Below are 27,370 nucleotides of genomic sequence, written 5' to 3' on the forward strand. Positions count from 1 at the left end.
ACTTGCACATAACTTCTGCTGAACCAACCACCATGCTTACATATTCATTTAACATATATAGTTTACATTACTAAGGGCCTGATTCAGCAAACACTCAGGCAACTTTATTCACTTGGATAGTCCCATTGACTTCAAATCAGACTTGTTCAGATAACGTCAATGGGTCTATCCAAAAGGGTAAAGTTACATGTGAGCTTAAGCAATTGCAGGTTTCAGACCTTAATGTAAAATTCGTTTTCTCACCACTAACTTTTTAGCAACACTTTTTATAAACAAAGCTTTATGAGAAAGGAGGTAGTTGAGGAAGGTTCCAAATGCGCAGGTTTTTCAGTGCAACCATTAACTGACTGATTAACTATTACCTCACTGTTAACAAACAAAATGCAAATGTGTTATAAAGATCAACAAAATAGTTCTTGTAATACCTGATCCAAAGCAGACTGAAGTCAACAGAGTCTTTCCATTGATTTCAATAGTCTTTAGATCAGGTCCTAAATTAAAGGTGGTGCTTGCAGCACCTATTATTAAGGTTTCCCAACTCTTCCCATTATTAGAGGCTGTTTTCAGTTCCTTATAACTCTGCCAAACTTTAACGGTTTGGGTTGAAGTTTTCCATATTGGGTGTTTGCCTCCAGCAGAATTTTTTTGAAAAGCTTCTGTAAAAACGGTTCAACCATTTCCAAAGAAGAGGCGGCGGGGGGAGGCAGGCATTTTGCCATGTAAAATACACACACACACACACACACACACTTCCAACTGTTTTGTTGAGGTCTACCACACCAATTCTTTGTAACAGACTTGAATTGTGGCAACGTGTGGAATCTCCAAAGATTCCAGCAGCACTGATCACACTCTATCCCCTCACAGCTCCTATCTGAGACTGCCATCCCTACCGAGCAACCGAGCATGCTCCGGCCCAGGGCTACAGGTGCTCAAGCTAGACTCTCCTTGCAGTTGTTGCCGATGGCTGCTGTGGGTCAGGGTGGGGTCGAGCATCAGAATTAAGAGTAGGGACCCTGTCACTCCTGTGCTCTCAGTGACCTCGGCTTACTGGCACCAGGCAGTGTGGATGAGGAAGGGGCCTGACTCAAATGTAGTGACAATAAGAGGTGGATGAGGTGTGGGAATGAGTAGACTGAGACAAGGAGCAGAGCTGGAGCAGGATTGGGATTGGGAACCAAGGAAGGAAACAACAGGGAGAAAAACTAATAATGGTGAGAAGATGAGGGGTGGGGAGATTGGAACTGGCTGAGCAAGGGGACTAGGACTGGGGATGAGGTGGGGGGGAGATAGATCTGATAACGGACAGGGTGTAGAGGAAGAACTGAGGCTAGCTGGCAAAGAGTCTAGTACAAGAACCAGGGTGAGGGGGATACTGACATTAGAAAAGGAGCCCAGGGAGAGAGACTGGAACTGTTAACACGTATGGCGGGGAGAGTGGGAGGAGAAATGATGGCTAGAGAGACAGGAGGAGGGTGAGAAGAGACAGACTGGATGAGGAGTTGTGAGGAGGGAACTGGGACTGATTGGGCAAGAAGACTGGAGGTTGCCACAAAAGGGACAGGAGCTGGAGGACTTTGTGAACAGTACCAGAAACACATCCGTGCTGATGGCACCAAGGAGGAATGACCAACTAATAGCCTTGGCAGGCTATGGAATCAGAGCAGAATACAGACTGGCCCACCGTGGTTCCTTGCCCTCCACTAGTGGGCACAGGTTCCACCACAGTGTCAGGGCAGGATACACGAGCAAGGAAGTGGATGGTATGAAACATGAATATGTACACGTTTTCTGAGTGCAGCTCAGAGGCAGACCGGCTGGATGTCATTCAGCTGACTCAGGTGGCAGGTTGGAGGATAGCCAGGGGTAAGGGGGGCTTGCGGGGCGGGTGCCAGATGACAAGTTGTGGAAGGCCATGGGTGAGGGGTGGGCAGGGAGCACCCTCCCACAAGAGTTGTGTACTTTTCCCTCCAGCTTCTGATCCTAGCACATTCTATCCTTGGCCCCACAAAGTTGCAGTACCACACCCTCAATGTCTTGCTGGCACTAGCCAAGATGGCCATCCATTACTCCAAGATAAGGTAAGCAAGGGAATCAGGAGAAAAGGCTGCCCTCACCTCCTGGAGCACACTCCTGGTGGACAGCCCCATGTGTGGTCCACCCTAGTCCTTCTGATCGTAGTCCAGGATGTGTCCAAGTCTGATGGTACTAGCCAGGATCAACCTACAACACACCAAGGAGGACTCTACCACCTGCATACAAAGATGGACGCTGTGTAGTAGAGGTTCCATGCAGAGATCCCCGCCACACAGCAGCCACTATGGACCTGGTCACTAAGACTAGCTTCCAGGTCCTGAGGAGATCCTGATAAAAGACCAGCAGGTGAGACCTCTTGGGTGGAGCTAACAGAGCTGCTGGTCGTGTTGGAGTTCTCAGCATTGGCAGAGGAAGACATGTACCAGTCTACCTGCACCGTAAAGGAGACTCTGCAGGACCTGGAAGTGAAAGGCATGGACCTAGCTGCAGATGCAGATCAGCCCCTGTCCGCCCGCCCACAAGGGGAGGCTCAGGACAACAGCAGCGATCCAGTGCTGTCGTGGCCAGAAAAACTCCAGGATATTTTTCTGGAGGCTGACCAGATTTCTTGTGGGCATGAATCCCCAGAAGGGAAATGTATTCATCCTCACAATCCCCTGTAAGGTAGGGCAGTGCTGTTATCTCCATCATAAGAGCGGGAACTGAGGCACCAACTTGCCCAAATTCACACAGGGCGTCTGGAGGCTGTAACATAACTCATGGTGTATCATATATCAATTATCCTCATGTTAGAGTTGCAAACCAGAAAGCACATGGGGAATAATCTGCTATTTGGATCTCTGGTGTGGATGTTACATAATAAGTGAAATCCTAGCATCTCTCTCATTTGCACAAACACTATTTTCATTGAATTTGTCTCAAACATTATCCAAGTTTGGTGGATTAAAGGGATAGGCTGCCTTTCTATATTTTGGACCACCAAGTCTCCATTCAGTTGAAGAACAACTTACTTTTTGATCTTCCTCAACCCTGGCTCTTTCCAACTATCCAGCATTTTATAAACACAAATCTAGGAAACTAACATGTTCTCGCTCTCTCTCCACTTGTAACAATTCTGAGCCCTCAGGAATCTAACAGAGCTGCTTTGTCAGCAATATACAAGATCCTAAGGCCCCAATTCTGCAATTTCCAGCACACAGGTGGACTCCTGTGATCAATGCAGAGCCCTGTTGCCTGCAACTGGGCTCCACGTTCAACAAGTTAAAGGATCCATCCTTTACAGTTTTGTATGTCTGGGGGCATGACAAGGGACAGCGCATGACCTCTTGCAGATGTGCAGACCAATGTTGGTCTTATGTTCTTACAATTTCTAAATTTTAATGTGGATTTAGCATTAAGTCCTTGCACTAAATCTTCATTTTTAAGAGAAAAAGCATTGGCAAAATGATTACGCTCACATGGCCTTAACCAGTTAAGGACACTTTCATTTCAGCTAAAATTGCTTAGAGCACCACCAGCATCCTAGGATCCTTAAGAAAATTCATAGAAAATGTCCTCTTGCAGATGTGCAAACCAATGTTGTTTAGATCTTCATTACTCCAAAAATGATCAAGCTTGGCATGATTATAGCCCTCATTGGATGATGGCAAAACAATCCAGTTTGAAACTAAAAAGCTAAGTCAACACCACAGCATTCTATAGGCATGGAAACACACATTTTCTCACTCAAAGACAAAAATATCAGAAACATCTTGGAACATGGGTCTCATTCAACATACTTGCACCTATCGGAGTACAGACAACTAAACCAAAGACATGAGAGCAAAGATATAAGAAGGTCTGTTTACTATAGACAAAACCCTACCAAAAAGACATCCCCTAAACAACTTTGATAGAAAGTCCTAAACAGAAGTGCCTTTTTTCCTAGTCTAGATAAGACCTTTGTCACATGTTTATATGCAGAGAGAAACCTGTTACAGCAGAATAACTTTTCCTTAGTTTTTGATTTCTACTTAAGTGTAATCAATGGTCCAAGTGAATACAGCAATATTGAGCAATATGAGAAAATTTTCATAATAGTTTTCATTCTGAAGTGCTTATCTACAGCAGTTCAGTTACAAGCCAGACTGATGGGTTCTCCAGCGGTTCTCAAACTGGGGTCGGGACTCCAGAGTGGGCTGCGACACCATTTAATGGGGTTGCCAGGGCTGGCATTAGACTTGCTGGCATTCTGGGCTAAAGCCAAATCTGAGCCTCACCACCCAGGGCTGAAGCCCTCAAGCTTTGGTGCCCCCAAGGATGGCAGGGCTTGGGCTTTGGCCCCCAAGCCTGGGGTGGTGGGGCTCGGGTTTCAGTCTCCCTTCTCAGGGTTGTGTTATAGTTTTTGTTGGCAGAAGGGGGTCACGGTGCACTGAAGTTTGAGAAACCCTGCTCTAAAACATTAAACTGATCAATAGACATCATCAGCTTTAAGGTAAGAAACAAGAAGAGATACTCTTAAAGTGAACATACACCCAAGCTTTTCCAGTTGTGAGTTTTCCCACTTTAAACTAATTTACATGAATCCAGTTCTAATTGATCTGATGTGGCCTGATCCCTTTTACTCCCTAGCCATTTCCAAACTATCAAGGATCTTTCCCTATCTCAGCTGTCAATCAACATAGAACAGTAAAAGTAATGTACAATTTACTAAACAGTCCTAAGAGCACAAGCTTACATTCATCTCTAAAGGGAGAAGGCATGAGACAAACAAAACATACTGGGATATCCTGATTAGAAATCTGTAACATATGTGAATAAACATCTTGGTGTATCAGAATAATTCCCCCCCCCCCCAAAAAAATTTTTTTTTGAAAATCTAAAATTGTAAGTCTGTTGTGGACAAAATACAGAAAAGGAACCAAGGGTAAAATCCTGGTTCCACTGACTAGGAACTTTGCTGTTGATTTCAGTGAGATCAGGATTTCATTCCACAAGTAACTATCAAACAGATTATTAATTATTATTATTATTTTGGAGAAACCCATACTAGCAAAACACTGAATCAGGGACTTTTGATTCCAATACTTTTTGAACTTCAGTAGTATCTTCTTGGTTGGTGGTAGTCTTATTATGAGGCCTGAAATCAAAACTTTGAGACAGAAATCATGAAATAATATTAGCCCCGCCTTTGGAAGAGTGAAGTCTAAAAAGAGTACAGAATTCAACTTATTCCATAAAGAAAAAAGTTGCCAACAAATCAAGAAGTGATCAAATCAGGAGACAAAAGTTGAGGTCAGAATGCAACAAACAAGGAAAGCAAAATAGCTAGAGCACCACATATTGTGACATGGTTAGTCATCCATGCATTAGACAGCCCAAACTTGCTTGGCCTTTAAAAATATCAAAATAGTCAGATTAGAAGAATGGACTGCCTCCTTCAAGCATCCAATCGCTACTCCCTTCAGTTGCAAGGAACAGCACTTAGACCCCCCACAATTTAGTCAACCTTCATATATCTTGTACATCACTGAGTTTGTTTTACTAGTGGCTTCAAAATGTTTAAACCAGGGCACAGGCGAGAAAAGATTAAGACAGTTACTGTGGCAGGAAAATAGTGTTGATCTAAGTAAAATATGCAGACTATTTAGAAACTATCAGAGGTGATCTGTGCCTGCCAATAGTGGGGGGACAATGAGGGCAGCCGGCTTCAACAGTGTTACTGAGCATGCTCAGTCCGTGTGAGCATGCAAACTACAAGCCAAGCAGCAATAGGGGCTAGTGGGGAGATGGGGGAAATGTGACCCTGCTTCCTCCCCGCATCCGTCCCTCACCCTAAATGTCGCCTCTGGAAACTATGAACCTCATTTTCAGAGGGACTGAGAATTCCATAGTAGAGCTGGTTAAAAAAATTTGTTATTTTCTCCAACGGAAAATTTTGATGAAAAAGTAGATGTTCATTTTTGTCTAAATTTAAAATGGAAAAAAAAATTCAGCAGAAATACAAGTTCTAAAAACTTTTATTTATGCTAAAATATATGGGGGGAGGGGGTTGGGACATTTCGTTTTTTGACAAAAACTTTCCAAAGGAAGCAGAAACTTGCTGTGAAAAAATCGTGTGGTCAAAAAACCCTATTTCCTATTAAAAATGTTTCCACTGAAAATTTCCAACAAGCCTATCGTGTTGGGGTGACCACACTTGCAAAATCCAAAACCGGGGTACTGTTGTGGCAACACTATTTCGGGTCATGAAGTAGTCACACAGAAAGCTAAAGGTACACTTCTTTTTAAAAATGCGCGCTGGTATCAGCGCAGCCAGCTTCTGCAAATTTCTTGGACTAGAGGGTTTTTTTTTTCCCCCAGTAACTTACGGTCTGAACTAGTTTATAATTAAATAGCAAATAGGTGTTGTTAACATTGACTTTGAGCAAAAGAACAGCACTGATTATAGAGACTTTTATCTTCACTCCAAAGCCTGCTCTTCACCCCTGATGCTCATTTCAGCTGTCTGTCTCAGTAAAACACAATGCCAATTCTACTCAGGGTAGCAATAATTCTTGAAAAAACATTTGGTAGTTATAAAAAATCCAAGCGTTTTGAGCGATGACACAAAAAAGTGGGACTGTTCAGGTGTCCCAAAAGAGACATATTGGACATCGGAACATCTTATGAAAAACCAGAACTGAGATATATATATAGTCACTTTGCATAGACTTCAATGAGAGACATGGATGCTCAGTGCCCCTAAAATTCAGGCCATAGATGAACATGCAGCATAATACGTCAAAAGGTCACTTCCCCCCTCCCCCGGGTACATTCATGTAGATGCACTTTCTAAAATAAAATAATGTACTGAATGTACACCATACACCATTTCCAAACATCTTTGTCTTTGCTATTTCAAAACCACATTTCTTTAAGCAGGGACCCTATACATGGTAAGTATGAAGTTTAAAAAGAGGTATTTGTTTCTAATTATATTAAGTGTATATATGTGAAAAAAAATTCTTCAGAGGTGAACAATTGATTTGTAAAAAGAAAAGGAGTACTTGTGGCACCTTAGAGACTAACAAATTTATTTGAGCATAAGCTTTCGTGAGCTACAGCTCACTTCACGAAAGCTTATGCTCAAATAAATTTGTTAGTCTCTAAGGTGCCACAAGTACTCCTTTTCTTTTTGCGAATACAGACTAGCAAGGCTGCTACACTGAAACCTGTCAATTGATTTGTACAATCAGAAAAATCAAAAATGGCTAAACGTGTTTTCATGATTTGTTTTCCTTCCGGATTGAGCCAAGCTGTTAAAAGTTCATTCTAAACATTAAACTTGTTTAAATCAGGAATCTGCAAACTTTGGCACCTGGCCCATGAGGGCAATCCGCTTGCAGGCCGGGACGGTTTGTTTACCTGCAGAGTCCATAGGTTCGGCTGAGTGCAGCTCTCACTGGCCGCGGTTCACTGTTCCAGGCCAATGGGGGCTGCGGGAAGTGGCGTGGGCCAAGGGATGTGGCAGGTAAACAAACCGGCCCAGCCAGCTAGGGGATTTCCCTGATGGGCCACGAGCAAAAGGTTGCCAATCCCTGGTTTAAATTATAGTTTATTTAAAATTGGAATTTAAGGCAGAAATCTCTTTTCTACAATAACTCTAAACATCAGAGTATACAGAGCAGATCTAAAGAACCATTAGCTATCAAATGTTGATCTTACCATCTTAGGCCTGTTTTTTTAATGTAACACTTTTTAATATTGTACATTTTTTTAATTATACCTCAGGTCCTGATCCTGAAGACACTTATATGTTTTTAACTTTATGCATGTGAGCAGTCCCATTCAAACATGGAACTACTCTCACAAATAAAGGTGAGCATATGCATAAATGTTCGCAGGATCAGGGCCTAGGATGGTATTTCTGCATTTTAAAAAATTAATACATCAAGAATTATATCCTAAAACAATTCCCTTTACAAACTACAATTAATGCTATAAAATCACTATAAAGACTATAACTTGCCAAACTAAAGTCCAAGGTCAAATAGCAGTAGTAAGTGCCTCTCATCTCAACCCCAAACTCACAACAGAAGGCTGTGAAGAATATAAAACCTCATGGTTCAGGATTTAAACCAATTCCTAATTATTAGATACAACACTGAGAGTTTTATGTGGGATAGACTATTATTCCACATCTGACTATTGTGGGTTTTCTTGCACCCTCCCTCTGGTATTGCCACTGCCGGAGACAGGATACTGGACTTGATGGACTACAGGTCTGGTCCACTATAATAATGACTATATTGAGCAAGTTACCCTAAAGCAGTTTGCATGGTTGCCGACTGCTATCTTCCTTAAACTTGCTTTCTGGATACATAGAAAATGTCAGTCTCCAGAAATATCACTCCATTAATCTGAATGAGCATAAATGAACTAGGAAGGTTTGTATAAAATGGCATGCCTTCTGCTGCAGAATTTTGGGAAGAATAAATGAGCCTTATGAGCCTTTGCACAAGTCTGCAAAGTTAAAATACCTGTTATTGAACAGTACACAATGTGAGAAGCAATCTTGTTAATGTCTTCATACCCCAGGCCCATTTCAGCTAGTTTCCCAGGGACATAATTTTCCACAAAAACATCAGACACAGCTGCAAGCTGAAAGAAAAGACAAAGATGAGTCAGACTTCTTAATCAACTTCTGAAAGTTCAACAAGTTCCCCACATAACTTAATTTAAAATTTCAGTAAACAAGATAGTTCCTGGCTTTCCTACAGTACAGAAGTCACAAGGTAATTGTGACTGGCTTAAATAAATTTGTTATTCTGAACAAATGGCTTCTCTACTCTGGTCTACTCTAGTTACATACTAGAAGTGTTGCATGCCTAGAATGGATTCACTAATCACGGCTGCTACTCTAAACCTATTAAAATCTTGAATGTGCCATATGTGTTGTTATATGGTGTAATCATGGCAATTGGCCAATGGCTGTCTACATTTAATAGAACAAAATACCAACATTATATTTGTCTTTCATAATTTTGGGAACAAGTAGGGAGAAGAGGAAGCACCCTTCATCTGCTGCTGTTTTCTCTGTGGCAGAAACTGATGCTTTTGACAACAGTGTTTTTAATTTCCAAACTATCAATTTCACATATAGTATCTTTTAATATATTTCATGGCCCTGGTGCTGTCTATTTTTTTCTACACATAAATATCTGATTATGTTAGATTAAAATCCTAAAGGCAGTTTCAGGAATAGAATATCCAGCCCTGGAGCCTGACTTTCTGTATCACAGCAGAAATGACAATGCTTATAAACAATGTGATAGGATGCAGCTGCTTTCTAAACCTAGAAAACTCCAGGTCAGTGGACTGTTTTTCAACATAGCAAGAAAAAGACTATCACCGTTTTCTCAAGTATATCTATTTCTTATGCTCTGCAACTAAAGCTTTTGATCTGGATATATTCTCCATATGCTTTTATAGTTGAGCCCAAAGGCTTTTACCAAGAAAGGCAAGTTAAGGGTTAAAGATACAGAAATACTCTTATTATTTTCACCTGTTCAATGAGGGGAAAGGATTTAATATGAGAGAATACTCAAAGACTAATCCTTGGTTATCAACATTTCCTTTATACTTTATATATTTCCACATAAAGAACCTTTGCATCAATTTAACTAAACCAGTATCCTAAAATTGATTATTGCCAACTTGTCTACACATCAATTTATCCTAAATCACTTTAGTTTAATTGGTGTAACTTTCATGTGTGGATATAGGTTTAAAATTAGTTAAATACTTTTATATAGATTTAGCTTATGCATGTAAATTTACCAACATAAATTACACAATATAAACCAAGTTTAAATGAATAGATCAGCATCCACAAAGTTGCACCAGTTGAATCAGAATTTAAAAAAAAATTTAAAAAAAATCACACCTTTATATTTAAACCACTACAATTCTGTATATAGACCAGCCCTAAATCAGTCTGAATTCACGCCTTTTATTTCCGTGTAAGTTTTTATGTAAACCAGCCCCCTGTTGCACAATATAGGAAATATCTATTTAGCTATTGTACAGTTATATAAATGGTCTGATCCAAAGCCTACTGAAATCAGTTGAAACACTCCTAATGATTTTAATGGACTTCAAATCAGAGCCTAAATCATACCTTCATTCATCCCCACAAATGGGAAGTTATATCTGGACATATTTATAAATGGTTATGTCATGCGAACAAAGTTAATTATGAACCTCTGGAGAAATAGGCTTATACCTGAGAAGATGGTGGTGGTCATTTTAAGGAATATGACAAACAATCCACTGACCATACATATATACACATACATTAATTAAGCACAGGCTTTGAGCAAAAGTGAACTGTTTTAGATTATTTCAAGTCGACCAGAGTTCTACTTTCTGAAGCTATCATGTATCTGGCTGATTACTATGTACAGTACATTGGAGCAGTTTCCATAAACTAGTGTCATTATATCTGCAATCACAACCATTATTGTTCTAGCATGTAGGCTGTTTTACTGTATCTAAGGCCAAACGAAAAAAACAAGCTAGCAAACATTTAACCGGGTAGACAGAAACTGATTCTCATTCAGACAACAAGGCATGCAACTTATGAATGATTGGATTGGCTGCATGGAGGAGACACTAATAACATCCACAGATATTCTATAAGTTCAACATAAGGTAAAAGTGCATTTTAAAGCCATGAATTATATTTAAAGGGACAGTATCAAGAAAATCCAGGACTACAACGTGACTGGTTTAAAATTATTTAAAGCCTTTTGAGAAATCGTCTCTAGATTTTTAATAAATGTTGTTGAATTTTAATGGGGGAGGACTGATTGTTGTTTAATTCACCATTCCATTGCTGAGAAATGAATGCACACTATTTCATGGAAGCCACAAAAAGTGTGTAACTGGCATGGAAGGAGTCCTGTCTCTCAGGGAGAACAAGGTTACACAGAGCTAGTGCCACTGTCAGCACTACTCTGGAAGATGGGAGAAGGTAGGACCATAGCCCTCCATCCTCTCTGCACAGGCTAGCAGAACCAGTCAGGTAAGATGGGGAGCACACTTTGAACAGTCTTTAAGAGTGTCTTCGCTGCAGAATTAATGCAGGCTCTTACTAGGTTGTTGCCCCAACCCTCTCTTGTCCACACACACAAAAATATCACCAGAGTTTGGTTGTACTTCAGACACAGGCTGGCTGGCCCAGCTGGGGATACAGGCTAGAGCTCAGATACTACTATCATTCAGGCTGGTAATTCGCCCATTTTGTAGTGAGGACATAGGCTAACTCTTTCAATTGCTGATAGTCCTCCAATGCTTTCCCACAATGTCCTCCCCCTTTCAGCCCAAAGTACCCAGAAGGAGAGACAAGTTATCCCACAACACACCAGGAAAAAAATCAGAGCAAACTCAGTTTACTGCAGCACAAAGAGCCCTGGGAAAGTCTAGTGACACACACAGGGAAGGCAGCATCAGTGAGGACGCAATAACTCAGGTTTGGCTTTGCAATGTGGCTGCTGATACCTGGGCTAGACTAAGGCCTATCACCCACGTTAACTCATCAGTGAAGACATCCTCTTAAGGTGCTGCACTAATTGTACTACTTGGGAGCTCTATGAGGCTTGGTCTCTCCCTGATGCCTTGCTGGTTCAATTGCTGGATCACCCTAACCCTGAAATAGGGCTGCGACTTAATATCAATCAAATTCCACCATTAATGCCTGACTTTAGGTCTCTGAATACAAAGTCTAGCTTTCTTATTTTGGTCTCCTGTTAGCCCCACACCAGAAACTAAATCTAGTTCAGAACCAAAACACACCTCCTTAGCCCATCTCTACTGTTACTACAACACCCCTGCTTTGGTTGCCATTGATTCAAGAAAAAAAAAGTTACATTTATGACTGCATCTTCCATAAAGAATGTGGGCTATGGGAAATCAGAGTCAGCAAGGCCTGAATGCTTGATCTTTAAATCTGAGGTGAATGATTGTACAAATCCTAAATTTTCTTTGTAATTTCTTCTCTGTTAGGCTTTGATTTTCAGTTTTATTTTTTTGCGGGGAGAAAATCAGCCTCCACTAGAATGATGGTCTCCTTCATTTCCACACCACTCTGGTGTCAATTTCAGGCATCTAAACTATTGGTTGGTTCTCCTTTTAGATCTTCTACAGTATCATGATTTGCCTATTAAGGCATCTGCTGTTGGAAGACTGTTTCCATTCAGACCTATTTATTTTATCTACAGCAGCACTGAGAGAAAAATCTAACTATTTTTTGCTGCTGGTGAGAAACTATTTGCCTGTAGGGGCTTGTTTGGCTTCCTCAAACTACTGTTCCCAGGCCAAGAGAGTCAGGATGACTAAACAATGTTGTTGAAATACTCCTGAGGGAAAAACCAGGTTTGGGGAGCCTACTTAAAGTTGTCTGACTTAGAATGAAGAGGCTCCCTCCTTCAAGGGATGAAGAATCTACAGACAAGGAGGATACTAAAAAGGATGAAACCACATGTTTCCTGAGCATATGACCTTTGGTTTTTCAGTTTTTCTAACACTTCTTATATTTTCTAGATATTTTGTAACCCTTGCCTGAGGAATAATCAATTAGTTTGGGGGTAGAAGGATAGAAATGAGCCTACCTGTCTTTTTCTTTCTAGCTTTTGGCCTTTCAGTAAAATCACTAGGGGAGGAGACCTCAGGAATGACCCATATTTTACCCTAAATGCTTGCTGGGCAACAAATTCTCTTCCGGTTTGCCTATATTAGGAAAGGCGATTAAGGTGAGGTCCTGCCACAACCTGTGTCTACATGAAGGAAATTATTGTGGTTAGGTTGGGATTAGTTAGCATATTTAGTTACCTAGCCCTAAGCCAATCTTGATAAACCTTAGAACAGGAAGAAACACCATCAAGTGCAGCCCTGGAGAGAATCAGGAGAATGTACTGAACAGAGGAAGAAGTGCAGAGGTGGTAGGATGGGGTTCTCCAATCCCCTTCTCTGTTATGTGACTTGATAGATTCCCTGCACTACCACTCCTTACTTGAAAAGTTTACCCTGTTTCCTGGAATCTGTGCATTTCTTGACAGGTTGCTGTAGCTACTATGGCTGCTAGTTGAGCTCTCTGCTATACCACGAACAGTCCATCTTCTGGATGCTCAACAGATTTTGGCTCAGTGCCACGCTGCCCATGTGTTGCTGCTGAGGTGTTAGGTGCTGACATTGTGGGGTGGCAGATGGTGGCAGGGAAGCTACTAAAATATACCAATTTTATATGAAACAAAATTGTATAATTTTTCCAAACCACCCAGAGAAAATCTATGAAGTTCAGTGACAATCAATATTGCTTTGCAGTTCTATTCTGAAGTGTGTCTATGAAAATGACATTATAGGATTCTGGGTTTAAGGTCTCCAAATGATTTCCATATTAAGTGTGCTCACTTCTGCATAAGCGAAAAAGACAAACTCAAATTGGAATCCATCATTTTACTCTTTTTTTGTGTGTTGTTCTGCTGCTCTTTGGTTCTGTAGGGTTAACAGGAGTAACAAGTAGCAAAACCTGTCTATCACTAAATTAAACAGGTGAGACAGAAGTAAGGAATAGCTCTATTCAATATGATGTGCCATTTTTACATAGTTACTTTTGAGAGTAAAACCACATTTTAAGTTCTAAAATGAAAAACAGAGAGAAAGAGAGAGAGAGAGAGCGCGCACAGAAATATGAAACCTGATCTGGCAAGTCAACAGACATTGAGGCAGCTTTGCTATTCATAGGATCTGATCAACAGTAAACAAACAGAAAACATTTCCAATATTGGGGCCCAACCCTGCTCCCACAGACTTCATTGGCCCTGTGAGCAAAGCGGACATATGTAAACATTTGCTATACAAATACAACAATGAAAATATAGATGAACAGATGGTTCACCATTCCTAATACAGTGAAATATTCAAACATGAAATACATTTTTCCACATAAAATCTTTACTCTCAGCCCTATAAATGGAAGTGCAATTTCTCATTGCAGTCCACTGAAACAAATTGGGACTTCATCTGACTTCAAAGTGGATTTCACACTGTCCAAACTCACTGTAACTGAGTTGCACTGTATATTGAGTCATGAAGATAAATGTTTAAGTGTATAAAAGAAAATCAGTGTATTTTATCAGTGTAACACAACGATACAGGTGATACACATTAACAATATTACCCTGTTTTTAATTATTAATCCACCATTATATTAATGTTTATTCTTTGCTATTATGCTGAAAACAATGTAAAATGCATGATTTACATTGTACCAGAACATACCTCTCTGATTATCTTTGCTCCTTTTGGATTTTTCATATTGACAGCTATACTCTGGTAACAAAAAATACAACATTGTTAGTTATGTGAAGGTCCCTGTGTCACTCACCCTGTCATCTTCTTCCAAATGTAACAAATTATACATCCTTAATAGTTCAAAATATTCATTCTGGTTCTTTAAACAAACTATTCACCTCCATATTGCAATGTAATGCCAATTTTAATCTTACCCCATTTACATATAGTAAGGATTACACAAATGTAAACTACAGTATTTGGGGTTTGTACCATGTAAAGGATGCTTAAGAAAAAAAACAGACCAATTCTTGCTTTGTTAGTTACTGGTTTCTCCCTAATTGTTACAGTTATCTAATTTGTCAAAAAAATTGCTTCTGTTTAATACAATCTAGTCTCTAATACTACTATAAATATTATCTAAAGAACTTAAAAGAAAAATGTTATAAAGTTTGTTCTGAGTTCCTTGTCACAGAAAAAACCAATCCACAATGCACAATAGTGGACTTTCTGTTTACCTTTTTATTTCGATTTACACTGAGAAAATAAATGCTTTCTGTTCCAACAAAAGGTGGCCCCCAGGCTCTTGTGTCATCACCAACTCCTGAAAATAAGAATGTCACATTTTTGTATCTGTCCAGTATTATACTGCACCAAATACACTGACAAATATGCAGAAATCGAACACTGTGTTCTTCTCCCAGTTTACCTTTAAAATGGCTTAAGCATCAGCTAGGACAGCCAAAACATCTCCTTTAATCACCATTGGTAGGCAATGGTTTATTATTCTACATATTTTAGATTTTTTTGTTATCTGTAAAGAAAAACTCCTAAACCTGATAAAGCAAAGCAGGCTCGTTTTTGTCACTGCTGTGCTATTTGAAAAATATTGTTATTGCATTCAAAGACAAAAAGTACAGAATAAGAAGGGATGATATGAATATAAAACAACAGTTCACTTCAGAATGAATATTAACTGTTAACATGCTTGAAAATAAATAATTTGAATTGGACTGTGTTGCACTGAGTTGGCAATCCAGTTCCTCCTTTAGGTTGACCTCTTGTCCTCCACACTCCCAATTTCATCAAAAATTAAGATCATCAATATCTAGCCTTTATGATTGTGAAGAAAACCTTCAAACTGTGATTAGAGAATAACCAGTGTTATGAGTTTGTAGACAGCCTGAAACGGCTCTCAAAAGAATGAACTGTCCTGCATATCTGTAACTTAGATGTCCAATCACAATAATTTAAATGCCAACATTATTAACTATTTCACTGGTGACCAAAACATGTAAAAAAAAAGAAAGAAAGGGACAATCATAATACAAAGACGTGCACAATTTACTGTGAGTGACATTTTACTTTGATGCCAAAAGTGGGAGGTGCATGGAAGACTATCACCACGTTTTTTTCCCAGCAGGGAGAAGTAGAAACTGGGGGGGCCACTAAATCTTATCAAAGGGGGATGGGGCAATCCTGAAAAACCCAGCAAGACATCCAACACCCCAAAAAGCCCAGATTCCCTCAGAGTAGCATTGGCTTGGTCTGCTCTAGTGGTGCGTGTGAGACTGGGCAGCTTCCTCTCTCATTCCAACGGCTGTTGCTCCTCCCCTCTACCAGAGGATGTCTGCAGCCTCAGACAGGTATCACTGCACCCGTTATGCCTGGGTTCAATTTTGAAGCTTTTCTTCAAACATGAGGGCTAGAAATGTTTTTAAATGAAAATTTAGATTCAGATGTAATCACGTAACTCTGGGAGCCACGGCCCTAGGCACGTGCCTACTGTGCTTAGATTTTAACCTCTCCCTGTCCATGAATGAATATGAACCCTATGGAAGGGGGAACCAAGCTTGAGTAACCCAGCAGAGCTCACAGCAGTGTATATTATTATTATTTCACATTTATTTTGCTGTAGCACCTGAAGGCAACAACCAGGTTGATCATCACTGTGCTAGGCACTGTACAAACATATAAAAATTTACAGTTCCCAAGAACTCCACATTTTGGTGTCTCAAATGGAGCTTGGGAAAGTATCATTACAATTTTTTCCCCACACACGCCCAGTTCAAGCCATGCCATCAATACATTTCTACAGTACCTTCCTATAAGGATCTCAAAGTGGATTATTAACACCAATAATGGAGTATGTCTAATAATACCCCTGTGAAGTAGGGCTTTTGTCACAGGACAAGTTTATTAACCCACTTTACAGATCTGGGATGCGGACACTGAGAGGTTAAGTGACTCCTCCAAGATCTGAATTTGAAAGAGCTAAGAATAAAATTCAGGTCTCCCAAATCTTAGGTTTGTACTTTAACCACAAGATCCTGCTTCCTCCCTATACCCATTATACTTTGAAACATAGTTTTCAGTTTTACCTACTGGTATAGGAGTATGACCTTTCCAAAATTAAACAAATTTAAAAGACTAGTGAACAAAGTTGCAGGAGTAAGTCTCTGAGAGGATGATTTGTTGGCTGAAATGGTGGAATCCTTTTCTTGGGTGTTCATTGTGGATAGATTTCCGATTTAAGTATAATAAATGAGTGTGTGGTTTGACTTTAGTGGGTTTTTTTCAAATAATAAAAAGAGAAAAGATTTTTTTAAATGGCCGGAAACTTATGTAAGGAAAAACACATGACATAATGTGCAGCTGCTATGACATATCTGCATGCCTCAAGTGCGTAGTGAGGCACAGGACTGGAGGCCAAATGTGGAAATACCTCTGAAATAACTGCACTCCCTGGAGTTTGTTATTCTACTTGTATATTTTAAGAGGAGCTCAACTAAACAAATAAAATCTGCAAAATTTAAGAAATGTAGCTATTACACTAGGACAAAGCACTTGTTATTAGTATCTAAAACAACAAGGAAATTCTTAAGAAAACTTCTTCAAATCTAAAAAAATACCTGCATAGAGTGAGAAGGAAAATCAGTTGTAATAAAGTGCAATGTACAAAAGTAGCAGCTTGCTGTGCTCCTACAAGACAGAGATAAATTCAGGCCAGAACTACCATGGTACCAGGCTCAGAGGGAGCCATAAAAAAATGCTAAAATTTTTTTTTTTTTTGTTATCTAAAAATTCACTCCTGAAGTCTGTTAACCTCTGACACTTCCAGAGCTAGAAGTAAAGGAGTACTTGTGGCACCTTAGAGACTAATAAATTTATTAGAGCATAAGCTTTCGTGAGCTACAGCTCATTTCATCGAATGCATTTGGTGGAAAAAACAGAGGGGAGATTGATCCCCTCTGTTTTTTCCACCAAATGCATCCGATGAAGTGAGCTGTAGCTCACGAAAGCTTATGCTCTAATAAATTTGTTAGTCTCTAAGGTGCCACAAGTACTCCTTTTCTTTTTGCGAATACAGCCTAACACAGCTGCTACTCTGAAACAGAGCTAGAAGTGAATCTTCTGTAGGAAGCTGAGAAGCTCCCTTTCCAGTGGAATAAAGATGCCATTTTTGTAACAATTTTATGCACAGAAAATCTTTCACTGGTACAAAATTGAATTTACATTTAGGGGAAAGAGAAGGAAACATTTCTCTGGCAGGTTGTTTTTTAAGCCAGCTACTTGAAACTGCTCAGTGATTTGGAATATTAGAATCAGCCTCAGGAAAGATGAATCAGTGGGCAAAGATATCTTTTAATCAATGAATCCAAGTGCTTGTAATCCCCATTTCAAGACATGTGTAACAAGAACAAAAAGTGAAGAAAATAGTTACTGTAATCTAGATATTTTTTTTTTAAATGAAGCTCTAGTCTCTTGTTTCTTGCCATACCAAACTGTTCAATTCTACTTCAATATCTCTGACTTACATGCCTAATTGTGGTCAACCTCAAGAGGCAAGTAATTTGCTCAGTATTCTACCTCTGTGCAACAAAACGTACTCCTGCTTAAGTTCACACAAAAAAGCTTTAGCTCAGGGCATATTAAACTACTGAAACATAATACAGTGATGGGAAAACACCTGCTTGTTCCCCTACTGGTATGGGATGTGTCCTATGGGTGTTTACTCTGGTACAGTGCAAAATACACTTTAAAATTGACAATTTCCAACTAATGCAATATGAATCCTCATCAGTGGTTCGCAGCCCATGTGACATCCTCAGGGCCAAACAGGTAGTATATATATTGTGTGGATGTGGTCCATATAAAACATAGACAGCTGCCACTGATCTATATCATTTCCTTGGTGGGATAAGGTATTCCTACTTTTATATGCTTACCTAATTTTCATTCAGGACCATATTTTAAAAGAGACAATGTTAACTCAAACATTGCCAAAACTGTAAATTTTTAAAAATTTTCATTAGAAATATTTCTAAACACAAGCTAATACTCCCCTCCAGCATTTGCAACCCAAACATTGCAGCACTAAGACCCTATCCAACATGAAGCAAATTCAAAAAAGAGAGCAAACAACATAAATAGTATAAGCAATTGTTTTAAATCCTTCAGCTTTGATCATCTAGGCTTTTATTTGTGAAAGGGCATGCATTCCTCCCGCCCCCATCCTTGGCTACCCCAGGAATGGCTCCGACTTTCTTATTTTAGCGTCCACTCTGAATAATTTATTCAAGTCCCCTCCACTAACACCTGTACAGTGCAACACAACAGTCATAATCTCTATGACCTTCAGCTCCTGTTCACCAGGAGCAAGAGAGGAAATGAGATCTCCCTTCCTTGGAATTTCCTTCAATCTGGGCTCAGCTAGCCCTGTACTCCATGCTCTAGCATTTCCTTTCTGGCTTTTATCAAGATAATCAGCTGATGGGCCAATTAATTCCTCAAATCACAAAACTTGCTTGTCTGATTAGCTACTTCCTCCCTATTTCCTCAATCACCCATCACTGGGGCAGCTAATTGAGGCCACAGTGATCAGAGTGCTGACCCTCTATTAGACCTCAGCACTCTGTTACAATGAATAACATTATGAAATAAAAGTTTGCATAAAATATGATTTTTAAACTGGCAATTCCTCTTTAAAATTCACTTACAGGGCCTAATAACCATACAATTTCCACCCCTTCCATACAGAGCTGTGTTGCACATTCAGTTAAGAAATGGACATTAACCGCAAGGGATAAATTTTCACATGGCTCCTGCTAAAATCATTCTTCTTAGAAAATATACGTATATCGTTATGTCCTACACCTACTTAGACCTATGCCAATTCATAGAGTTTAAGCCAGTTTTGTTCAATTTACCATTATGTATTTCCCTAGATGTTATTTCAATGAATGAGTTATATATTTTCTATGGATGTTTCAGTTCTGGTCGTCCCCCCCCCCCCATTACATTTGCATTTCACAGAAATCCATTCTGCAATCACATGCTATTTACAACCAACAGGGACAAGACTAAAATTCCTATTCCTAATCTAGGTACTCCTGTACTTACAATTGTACTCATTTCTATCAGTCTGTTCAGATTCTTATATTGGCACCTATCAGCTGGTGAAAAACAAGACCAGCTCCTGGGCAACTGGTTCCCCCTCTGTTCCTTGGAAGGGAGGGGCAGAAGGAACAAGAACTCACAGCTGCAGCAGCAGCAGCCACGGCCTTCAGGGTTTGGGAATCCTGCAGAGAGGTGGGCCAGCCTACATCACTTGCACTGGGGATATAGTGGGAGAGCCTGGACAGGAATAGAAAGAGATCTGCAACTCAGCAAAATCACATGCATGGATCTGAACCCTGAAAACACCAGGGTATATTTTGTTGCCTTCTTTTGGAACAGCAGTTATATCTAGGCAAATATGGCTACATTTAGTTACATTTGAAAAGGACGCAATTTTTCCACTCCCAAAAAATGTCTACCTAAACTAATTATACAAGTCATATTTCTCCTTTGTACCATGATAATTTCATATACTGTCAATGTTTTACAGAAGCTTTCAGCCACTGAAGAATTTTTTTTGTAATGAGAGTCATAATCACTGTTCCCTCTAATTGTAAAATGTAAGAGAGGAAAGAAGCATTGGTGCATTCACCTTTTAGAAGTCAATAAAAGAGTCCTAATTTCATAGCTTCAACTTGGGGCCTAGTTGCATCAGTTTATGCTAACAAGGCATTATGCAATGCCTTTTATTGCACCCCTACTTTGGCGCCACCACTGTAACAATTCTGTGCCAGTCCTATAACTGATAACTAGCAACAATAGATCAGACTGTATCTCAAAATAAAGATTCTATTTTCATAGTATCAGGAACCTAATGTTAAAATTTTACACAAGCCCATAAATTTCTATTGCATTAATGGCAGTTTCTCTTGGAAATCCTCTGTGTATTGATGGGAGAAAGGAGTCCAGAGTGACCAGTTAGAAACCTGGTGTTTCAATCAGTAACAGATGTCTGATTAATATGCCAGAGGCAAATGATTCACTAAATCCAGCTGTAAAAGCAGATGGTGTATTTTATTTCCAGGGGTCAAACAGAATGGGAGTGCTTCTGCAGCACTTCCAACCCTTGCCTAAGAAGCAAGTGATGAGACCAGGAAATCAATCAAAGGTCTTTCATGTGGTAATATAGAACAACTAATCTCAGGGCCATCAGTTTATGAGATCTAACAAGGTCACCACATAAAGTGCAATATGTTGCCATATATCAGTGATGCCATCAGTCCAGTTATACATCTCTAGGTACAAAACCTATTCTGGATTCAAAACAATTCTATTTAGCATGGTAGCTGGCACCAAACCTCCTGACTTTTGAACTAACTTTTACCTTTTTTCTCCGTTTTAAATAAGCTGCCTTATTCACAATTGGCTTTGCAGGTAGAGCAAAGCATGTGTTTTAACTGGTAGCCTGCAGCTATCCTCTGAAGCCACTAACAATACTTAAGGATCATAACAGTATAGAAAAAAATTAGAATTATCAATATTTCTAATCTTATAATGAAATTATAAACGTCTTGGGGGAGGGACCATCTTGTCATTATATGTATGTACAGCACCTAGCACAGTGAGGCTCTGCTCCTTACTAGGCCCTCTAGATCCTCCTATTATTCAAATAAATCATAAAAATAATAGATAATTTCTGGAAGGATTCTGTTTGTTGTGACATTATAGTTCAGACTGCAGCACTCTTTTCCTAACCCCTATTTTAAAAGCCTTTTCACATTATAAAGAAAACTCCCTAGGCCAAAAATACTTAGTCTGAGGCCAGAGGAGAATCTTTCTAAATAAGTTAAAGAAAAACAATCCAGATTTCGAGTCACAGATAATGTACATTTCATGTGTCAAGTCTTTTGCTAAATTGACTAACATTCTTTTCTGAATTTATAACCCAAAAATTACTCGATCTTAGAACTTCAGATCTCTCATGCTCTTATCCTTCCTAAAAGACATAAGGACATAAGCTACTTCTGAACAAAACGTATCTACACTTAACACTAACTTACAGTTTTTAGAGTAAGCTGACTGGAGAAGCTCCAGTAACTAGACCAGCAAGTATGCCAGCAACTAGTTCTCCACCAGTGAGTCTTCAGGAAACTGGAAACAGAATGATGTCCACAGGGTCCCAAAAAAGAGTCATAACTTGTAGGCTACCTAGTAATAGTTAAAAAATGAAAGTTTTCCAAGGGCCTAGCTAGACACACACCACCATTCAACCTAGCATTTCCTTTCTCCTCACTTCTGCAGGGGGGAGCGGGCAATGGAATTGCATTTTACATGTTCAGCCCATACTGTGCTCTCAACGCTCCTAATGGTACTATAAATCAAAGTGCCCCCTTAAAACAGCACAGAGGGGAAAAAACTATTCAAAAGTACATAGACAACTAATTATTAAACTGATCTTCATTCTGATTATATTAAGAAACCTTACCTGGTCTTTCCACTTTAATAACTTCTGCTCCTAGGTCTCCTAAATTCATTGTTGCAAAGGGTCCTGCAAGTACCCTGCAATATTAAAAAGCAGTGGGTTTTCATAGTTGTTCTGCCAAAGCATTTGAATCTCAGAAAACTATTCTGAACTACACACAACAAACACAAACCTTGTTAGATCAAGAATTTTTACACCTTCGAGTGGCTTCACATTATTAGCACCTGGTAAGAAAGAGAAAACAATATTTTACTTGTGAGCCTCTTTTTTTAAAGGAGACTAATGTTTCTCTGTGGAAGTCTGAAATATCTATTGTATCACACTCTGCCTTGTTACCCACATTGCATAAAATAGGAATAACAGCAACTTCGGATTATAAAGTTAATGTTTGTAAAGCATGATATAAATTATTGGTATTGTAGAGCCTATTTTAAATCCCTTAGAATACAGTATATTGTTTTGTTCATTATTTTTAAATGTGCCTGTTACATACATAGACATTAAGCTGATAAGCAGCAGCCTGTAGAAAGATCCAATAAACTCATAGCAGTCAGTGTCAAGAAGATATATGAATTAAAACTAATGGATAACAGACTGACATGAAGTAACGACTCCCCAGCTTCAGAGTGGTTTGACCTATGCTGACAATCAAAAGTAGGGTCAGCACTTACAACACACACAAAAATTGCATCTTCACATTTTAAAAGGCACTTGGAAACTGAAGCAGATGAGCATAAACCAAGAAAATATTTGTTCTGTCTGATAGCACTCATGATGGTAAATATATGCTCAAGAAATCTATCCACATATATTTTTCCTTCCTTCTCCCCCCTTCCCTCCCAACCATAACCATCACTGAAAATTATATGAAGGATATCAAAGCCCAAGGGGAGATAACAGACTTGCAGTCTAGGTCACAGGTGTCCACAGATCTCCTGGGTGATCCTGGGCATGTCACTTAACCCCTCTGTAAAATGGGGGATAATAATATTTCACTACCTCATAGGGATGTTGTGAGGTACATTAATTAATATCTGTGAGATGTTCAGATAATATAGTGATAAATGCCATAGCAATTTCAATAAATAAATACAAAATAAAATCAGACCTCTGCTAAAACTAGACAGGTTACATAGCATTAGCCAGGAGGAACTCATCTTTACTCATGTACTTGTTCAAACAAGGGGAAAAGACATAAACCATAAAGAAAGTGTATTGTAAGACTGTCTTACTTTCTCTCTAGCCATCAGTTACAAAAGCATGCACACAGAGTACTAGGATGGATTTGGAATTTAAGGCCCCTGCTCAAATATTTTAATTCACCACACTGCACTCAATGAAAAAATAGTGTCCTCTCCTGTTCTTCAATTGTAAAACATTTTCCTCAATTATTACAAATTTCTGCAGAGGGATTTAGGTGGTTTGTTTTGTTGTTGTTACTGTTGTTGTTGCCATGAGAGAGTACAATAGCAGACTAGTCAGCATTTAAAAAAAATGTCTAAATATTTTGTTTAGTTGTTGTTTTGCACATCATAAACCGTTCACAGAAAGTAAGGTACATATGTTTAGTACTGTTGTATTTCACTGTAAATACTGGAGAGGTTGAAAAATAGTTTACTGGTAATTATGCTGGATATCAATATAAAATACTTGGTGGTACGACCTCAATAAAGCTACCCATAGCTTGATGATACCTCATCAGCCCTCCCTCCATAAACTCACTTAGGCCCCAGATGAGCAAAGAATTTAACCATATGCTTAACTTTAAGCAAGTAAGTTGTCCTATTTAGTTCATTAAGACTGACTACTCTCATGCTTAATGTTAAGCATATGTTTAAGTGTGTTTTAAGTGCTGAATCAGGGCATTACAGGAGAACACAACTTTATAAGAACATCTGCAGATGACGAAAGTTCTGCCTTTCTCCAGCCCAACTCCCCTTTTCTTTCCATCCTCTCCAAAACTCGCAATCTCTTCACTATTCCACAGACCGTATGGAGCCTGATTCTCTCCCTTTCTCATACATATACTACCGCAGCAACAGTAGTTTCCCAATTAAAGGCACTTCCAGCCTCAAAAAGTTCTGCAGCTGTGGTTGACTGTCCTTTAGGAGTCCCCTCAGACTCTCTAAGGGAAGTCTGCAAAGTATTTAGATTTCACCTGTAAAATATGCATTTACACAAAGCCATAATTAACAAGAGAATGAATGTCCATTATTTTCATATCATTCATATTACAGTATTAACTAAAAACCCCAATCAAGGACCATGGCCCCACTGGAGTAGGGGGCAGCATAGAAGAAAATACAGAGGCGTTTCTGGGAGAAGCGGTCTGTTGGGTAATAGATACAGGAAGTTGAATAGGGATGTTGTCCCACTGACAAAGAAATAGAGGCGAGGGGAAGGTCTGTAGAAGGTAGATCAAAAGCTTGGTTCAGAAAATTTCATAAGCAATGCCAGCAAGTGGAACTACTCTTGCCAAATCATCTATGAATTTACATGAAGCCTCAGTTTTGCTTTCTAATAGTAAGCCAATGAGCTGCAGTCTGATTTTACATGATACACGTGATCCATGCCCACTTGATCACCAGAGAAATAACAGTTCTAATACAGTAGTCATGTGAACATTGCAAAACATTCCGAGTCCTACTATCCCAGTATCATCCCCCATCTTCATCCTCTCCTGTGAGAGTTATTGATTTCTTAAGTAAACCAAATAGTGCCAAGCTTACTTTTTATTGAATTAATCCTATAGCTCAACTACTGCAAGTATTCCGCTCTCTCAGGTAGAAAAGGAGTACTTGTGGCACCTTAGAGACTAACAAATTTATTTGAGCATAAGCTTTTGTTTATAAGCTTATGCTCAAATAAATTTGTTAGTCTCAAGTACTCCTTTTCTTTTTGCGAATACAGATTAACATGGCTGCTACTCTGAAATCTCTCTCAGTTATATAGTTATATCATACTTGCAGATTGTTTATTCCTATAATAAACTGGACAAACATATCAACTTCTATTACAAGTAGCTGTTATTGAGAAAAAAATAAACAGGCACACTCAAACTTTGTAGACCCTGATGGCATTTTAAACAGAAGTCTCCCCCACATTACATTTAGTACACTTTACACAGGCAGGATCATGTCATGTGAGTTAGCTTATCTTATTACGACATTGACAAAAACAAACCCAGAAGTTATTTCATAGTAGAATTGATTTGTACTACTTTTAATCCTGAAGATCTTAGGGTTTTCTTTTACATTTTAAAACAGGGGCGGATATAGGAGAAAGGGGACAAAATTAATCATTCTGTCGGCTTGATTCGTCTCTCACATCACTTTTACACCAGTGCTGCTCCACTGTCTTCAATTAAGTTACTTCTGATTTATATCTGGGCAAGTGAGGAGAATCAATCCCTCCTCCCCACCAAATTGCAAAGTGGATATCCTCTCATTCATGCAGACTGCTGCCAGTGTCCACATTCACTCCTTGTGTAAGTGGATGCAGTGTCAATGCACCCACTTACACCAGCAATCAATTTGGATGAGTAGTGAAAATATAAGCTACTGCTGCAGTGATCATTCTAGTTCAGCAGCTTATATTTGCATTTGGTATTTAAAACAGATTGGGAAATGAGCAAATCAATTCCACTTATTAAATGGCCACCAGAAGGTAGGGGGTTTTTTTATTAAAAATAAAAATAGAGCTTGCAGGAAAGGAGAGAGTGAATCCACTATGAAATCCCCAAACAGTGAAAAGTCTTGTTAAATAACAGGAAGCTTACAAAATGGGTTGTTTGCCCATAAAATGCAAACAAACAAACAGCTTTAATATCTGAACTAGAAAGTGCAACACATTCTCTATATATTGCTGTTAGTAGTCTGATAATTAGTTCTTCTTGGGCTCCAGCCCCTCCCAAGATTCTCTTTATTTTTTGCAACCTGCACACATTCATTGACCATTCTGCAAAGTCTGCATTATTATCAGAACCTTTTGAGTTCTTCCTTAGCCGCTGTGGAAAATTATACCGCTAAATCCAGATGTACATTTTCATTTAGAAAAAAATAAATCATTTGCAGTCAAGAGTTATGGGATTGGTAATACTGCACCAAAAGTGTAGAGTAAAGTCCAATTTCAGATAAACAATCAAAAACAAAACAAATTTCCTTAAAATGCTAGGGGACAAAGAAAGCTATCTAGAAATCTATGTGAATTCAGTCTGCTGTAGTTGCAAGATGTTATTATTAGTGTCATATATTCATGTCCTGCGTGGACATTAAAATATCCCATCATATTTTTCCTAAGAGCTAAAGTTTCCCTTGGTATCTGCAGCCCTAGAGGTAGTTGCATTTCAGTGTTTGTGTGTGTGGCGCTCTCAGAACTTTTGGGGAAATGCAAGATTTTATTATAGCACATCACAGATATAGCATAATTCTCAACCAAGCAAATATTTATGTCGGATTGTCCCTTATCAGCCTGCTCTGTAAAATCTTGTGTTTTTCTAAACTAAGACTGCTGGGGCAGGAAACGTGTTGACTGTTTGGCAAAGGTCTCTCACCTAATCACATAAATAATAGTATGAAGAGACGCTTGCTCTGAGATACTTTTAAGTAAAACTTCTCCTGGACTTTGATTCCTTTCCACAGCCCTGCGCACGTGTTGCATGCTACACACGACCCATGGTGTCCATGCCAGATAAAACAAGTGGTTTATTAAATTAAGAGTTTAAAAGAAGTGGCTACCTGGCTGGAGAGAGCTTCCCTGCACCTCTCTGCTGCTGCTAGGTGAAGAGAGGATTCTCAGAGGGCTGGGGCAGAGGGGAGAGGCAGAGCAGCCACTGCTGCTAGGGAGTGTGGGGCACAGGCTCCTCCTGCGCCTGACACAGGAGCAACTCCTCCTTCCCAGCACAGCGCTCAGCATTGCTGTGGCTGCCAGCCCGAGCCGGGACAATCAGACGCCTCGAAGGCACCGTGGGCTAGATACTGAGGTGCAGGGCAGACTCACTGCGACCGCAGGCACTCGAGGAAGAGGACTGGAGGAGGAGCGTCCAGTTTGACTCGGCCCCGCCCCACCTCCGTGTGTGTGAAAAAGGTCCCAATCTTGTGTACTGCGCAGTCGCCGTGCTACACTGCTTCCGGCCTACCCCTTCCCCACGGAAATAGTCCCACTCTTTTGCACTGCGCAAGCGTAGTTCTTACTGTCTCT

The 27,370-nt window shown here is 39.5% G+C and overlaps 1 protein-coding gene across 14 annotated transcripts in view; it reads right to left on the reverse strand.

Moving 5' to 3' along the window:
* Nucleotides 1–27,370, reverse strand: part of SUGCT (succinyl-CoA:glutarate-CoA transferase) — a 483,091-nt gene that overhangs the window by 452,148 nt on the left and 3,573 nt on the right. For 4 of the 14 annotated variants that reach the window (XR_006279193.1, XR_006279194.1, XM_043508702.1 and 1 more), the window contains exons 1-6: nt 26,908–27,247; nt 22,344–22,395; nt 22,175–22,248; nt 14,868–14,953; nt 14,338–14,388; nt 8,538–8,658 (exon numbers count right to left, since the gene is read on the reverse strand). Coding sequence is in view for 12 of the 14 variants with exons in the window: in XM_043508702.1 (XP_043364637.1) it covers nt 8,538–8,658; nt 14,338–14,388; nt 14,868–14,953; nt 22,175–22,248; nt 22,344–22,395; nt 26,908–27,085 (562 nt within the window). In the remaining 2 variants the exon portion in view is untranslated. Of the gene's footprint in view, nt 1–8,537; nt 8,659–14,337; nt 14,389–14,867; nt 14,954–22,174; nt 22,249–22,343; nt 22,396–26,907; nt 27,290–27,370 lie in introns of those variants that run through there. The other 10 variants (XM_038389976.2, XM_043508704.1, XM_043508705.1 and 7 more) reach the window with 7 other exon arrangements.

Source organism: Dermochelys coriacea, chromosome 2 (assembly GCF_009764565.3).
Source record: "Dermochelys coriacea isolate rDerCor1 chromosome 2, rDerCor1.pri.v4, whole genome shotgun sequence".
Taxonomy (NCBI): Eukaryota; Metazoa; Chordata; order Testudines; family Dermochelyidae; genus Dermochelys; species Dermochelys coriacea.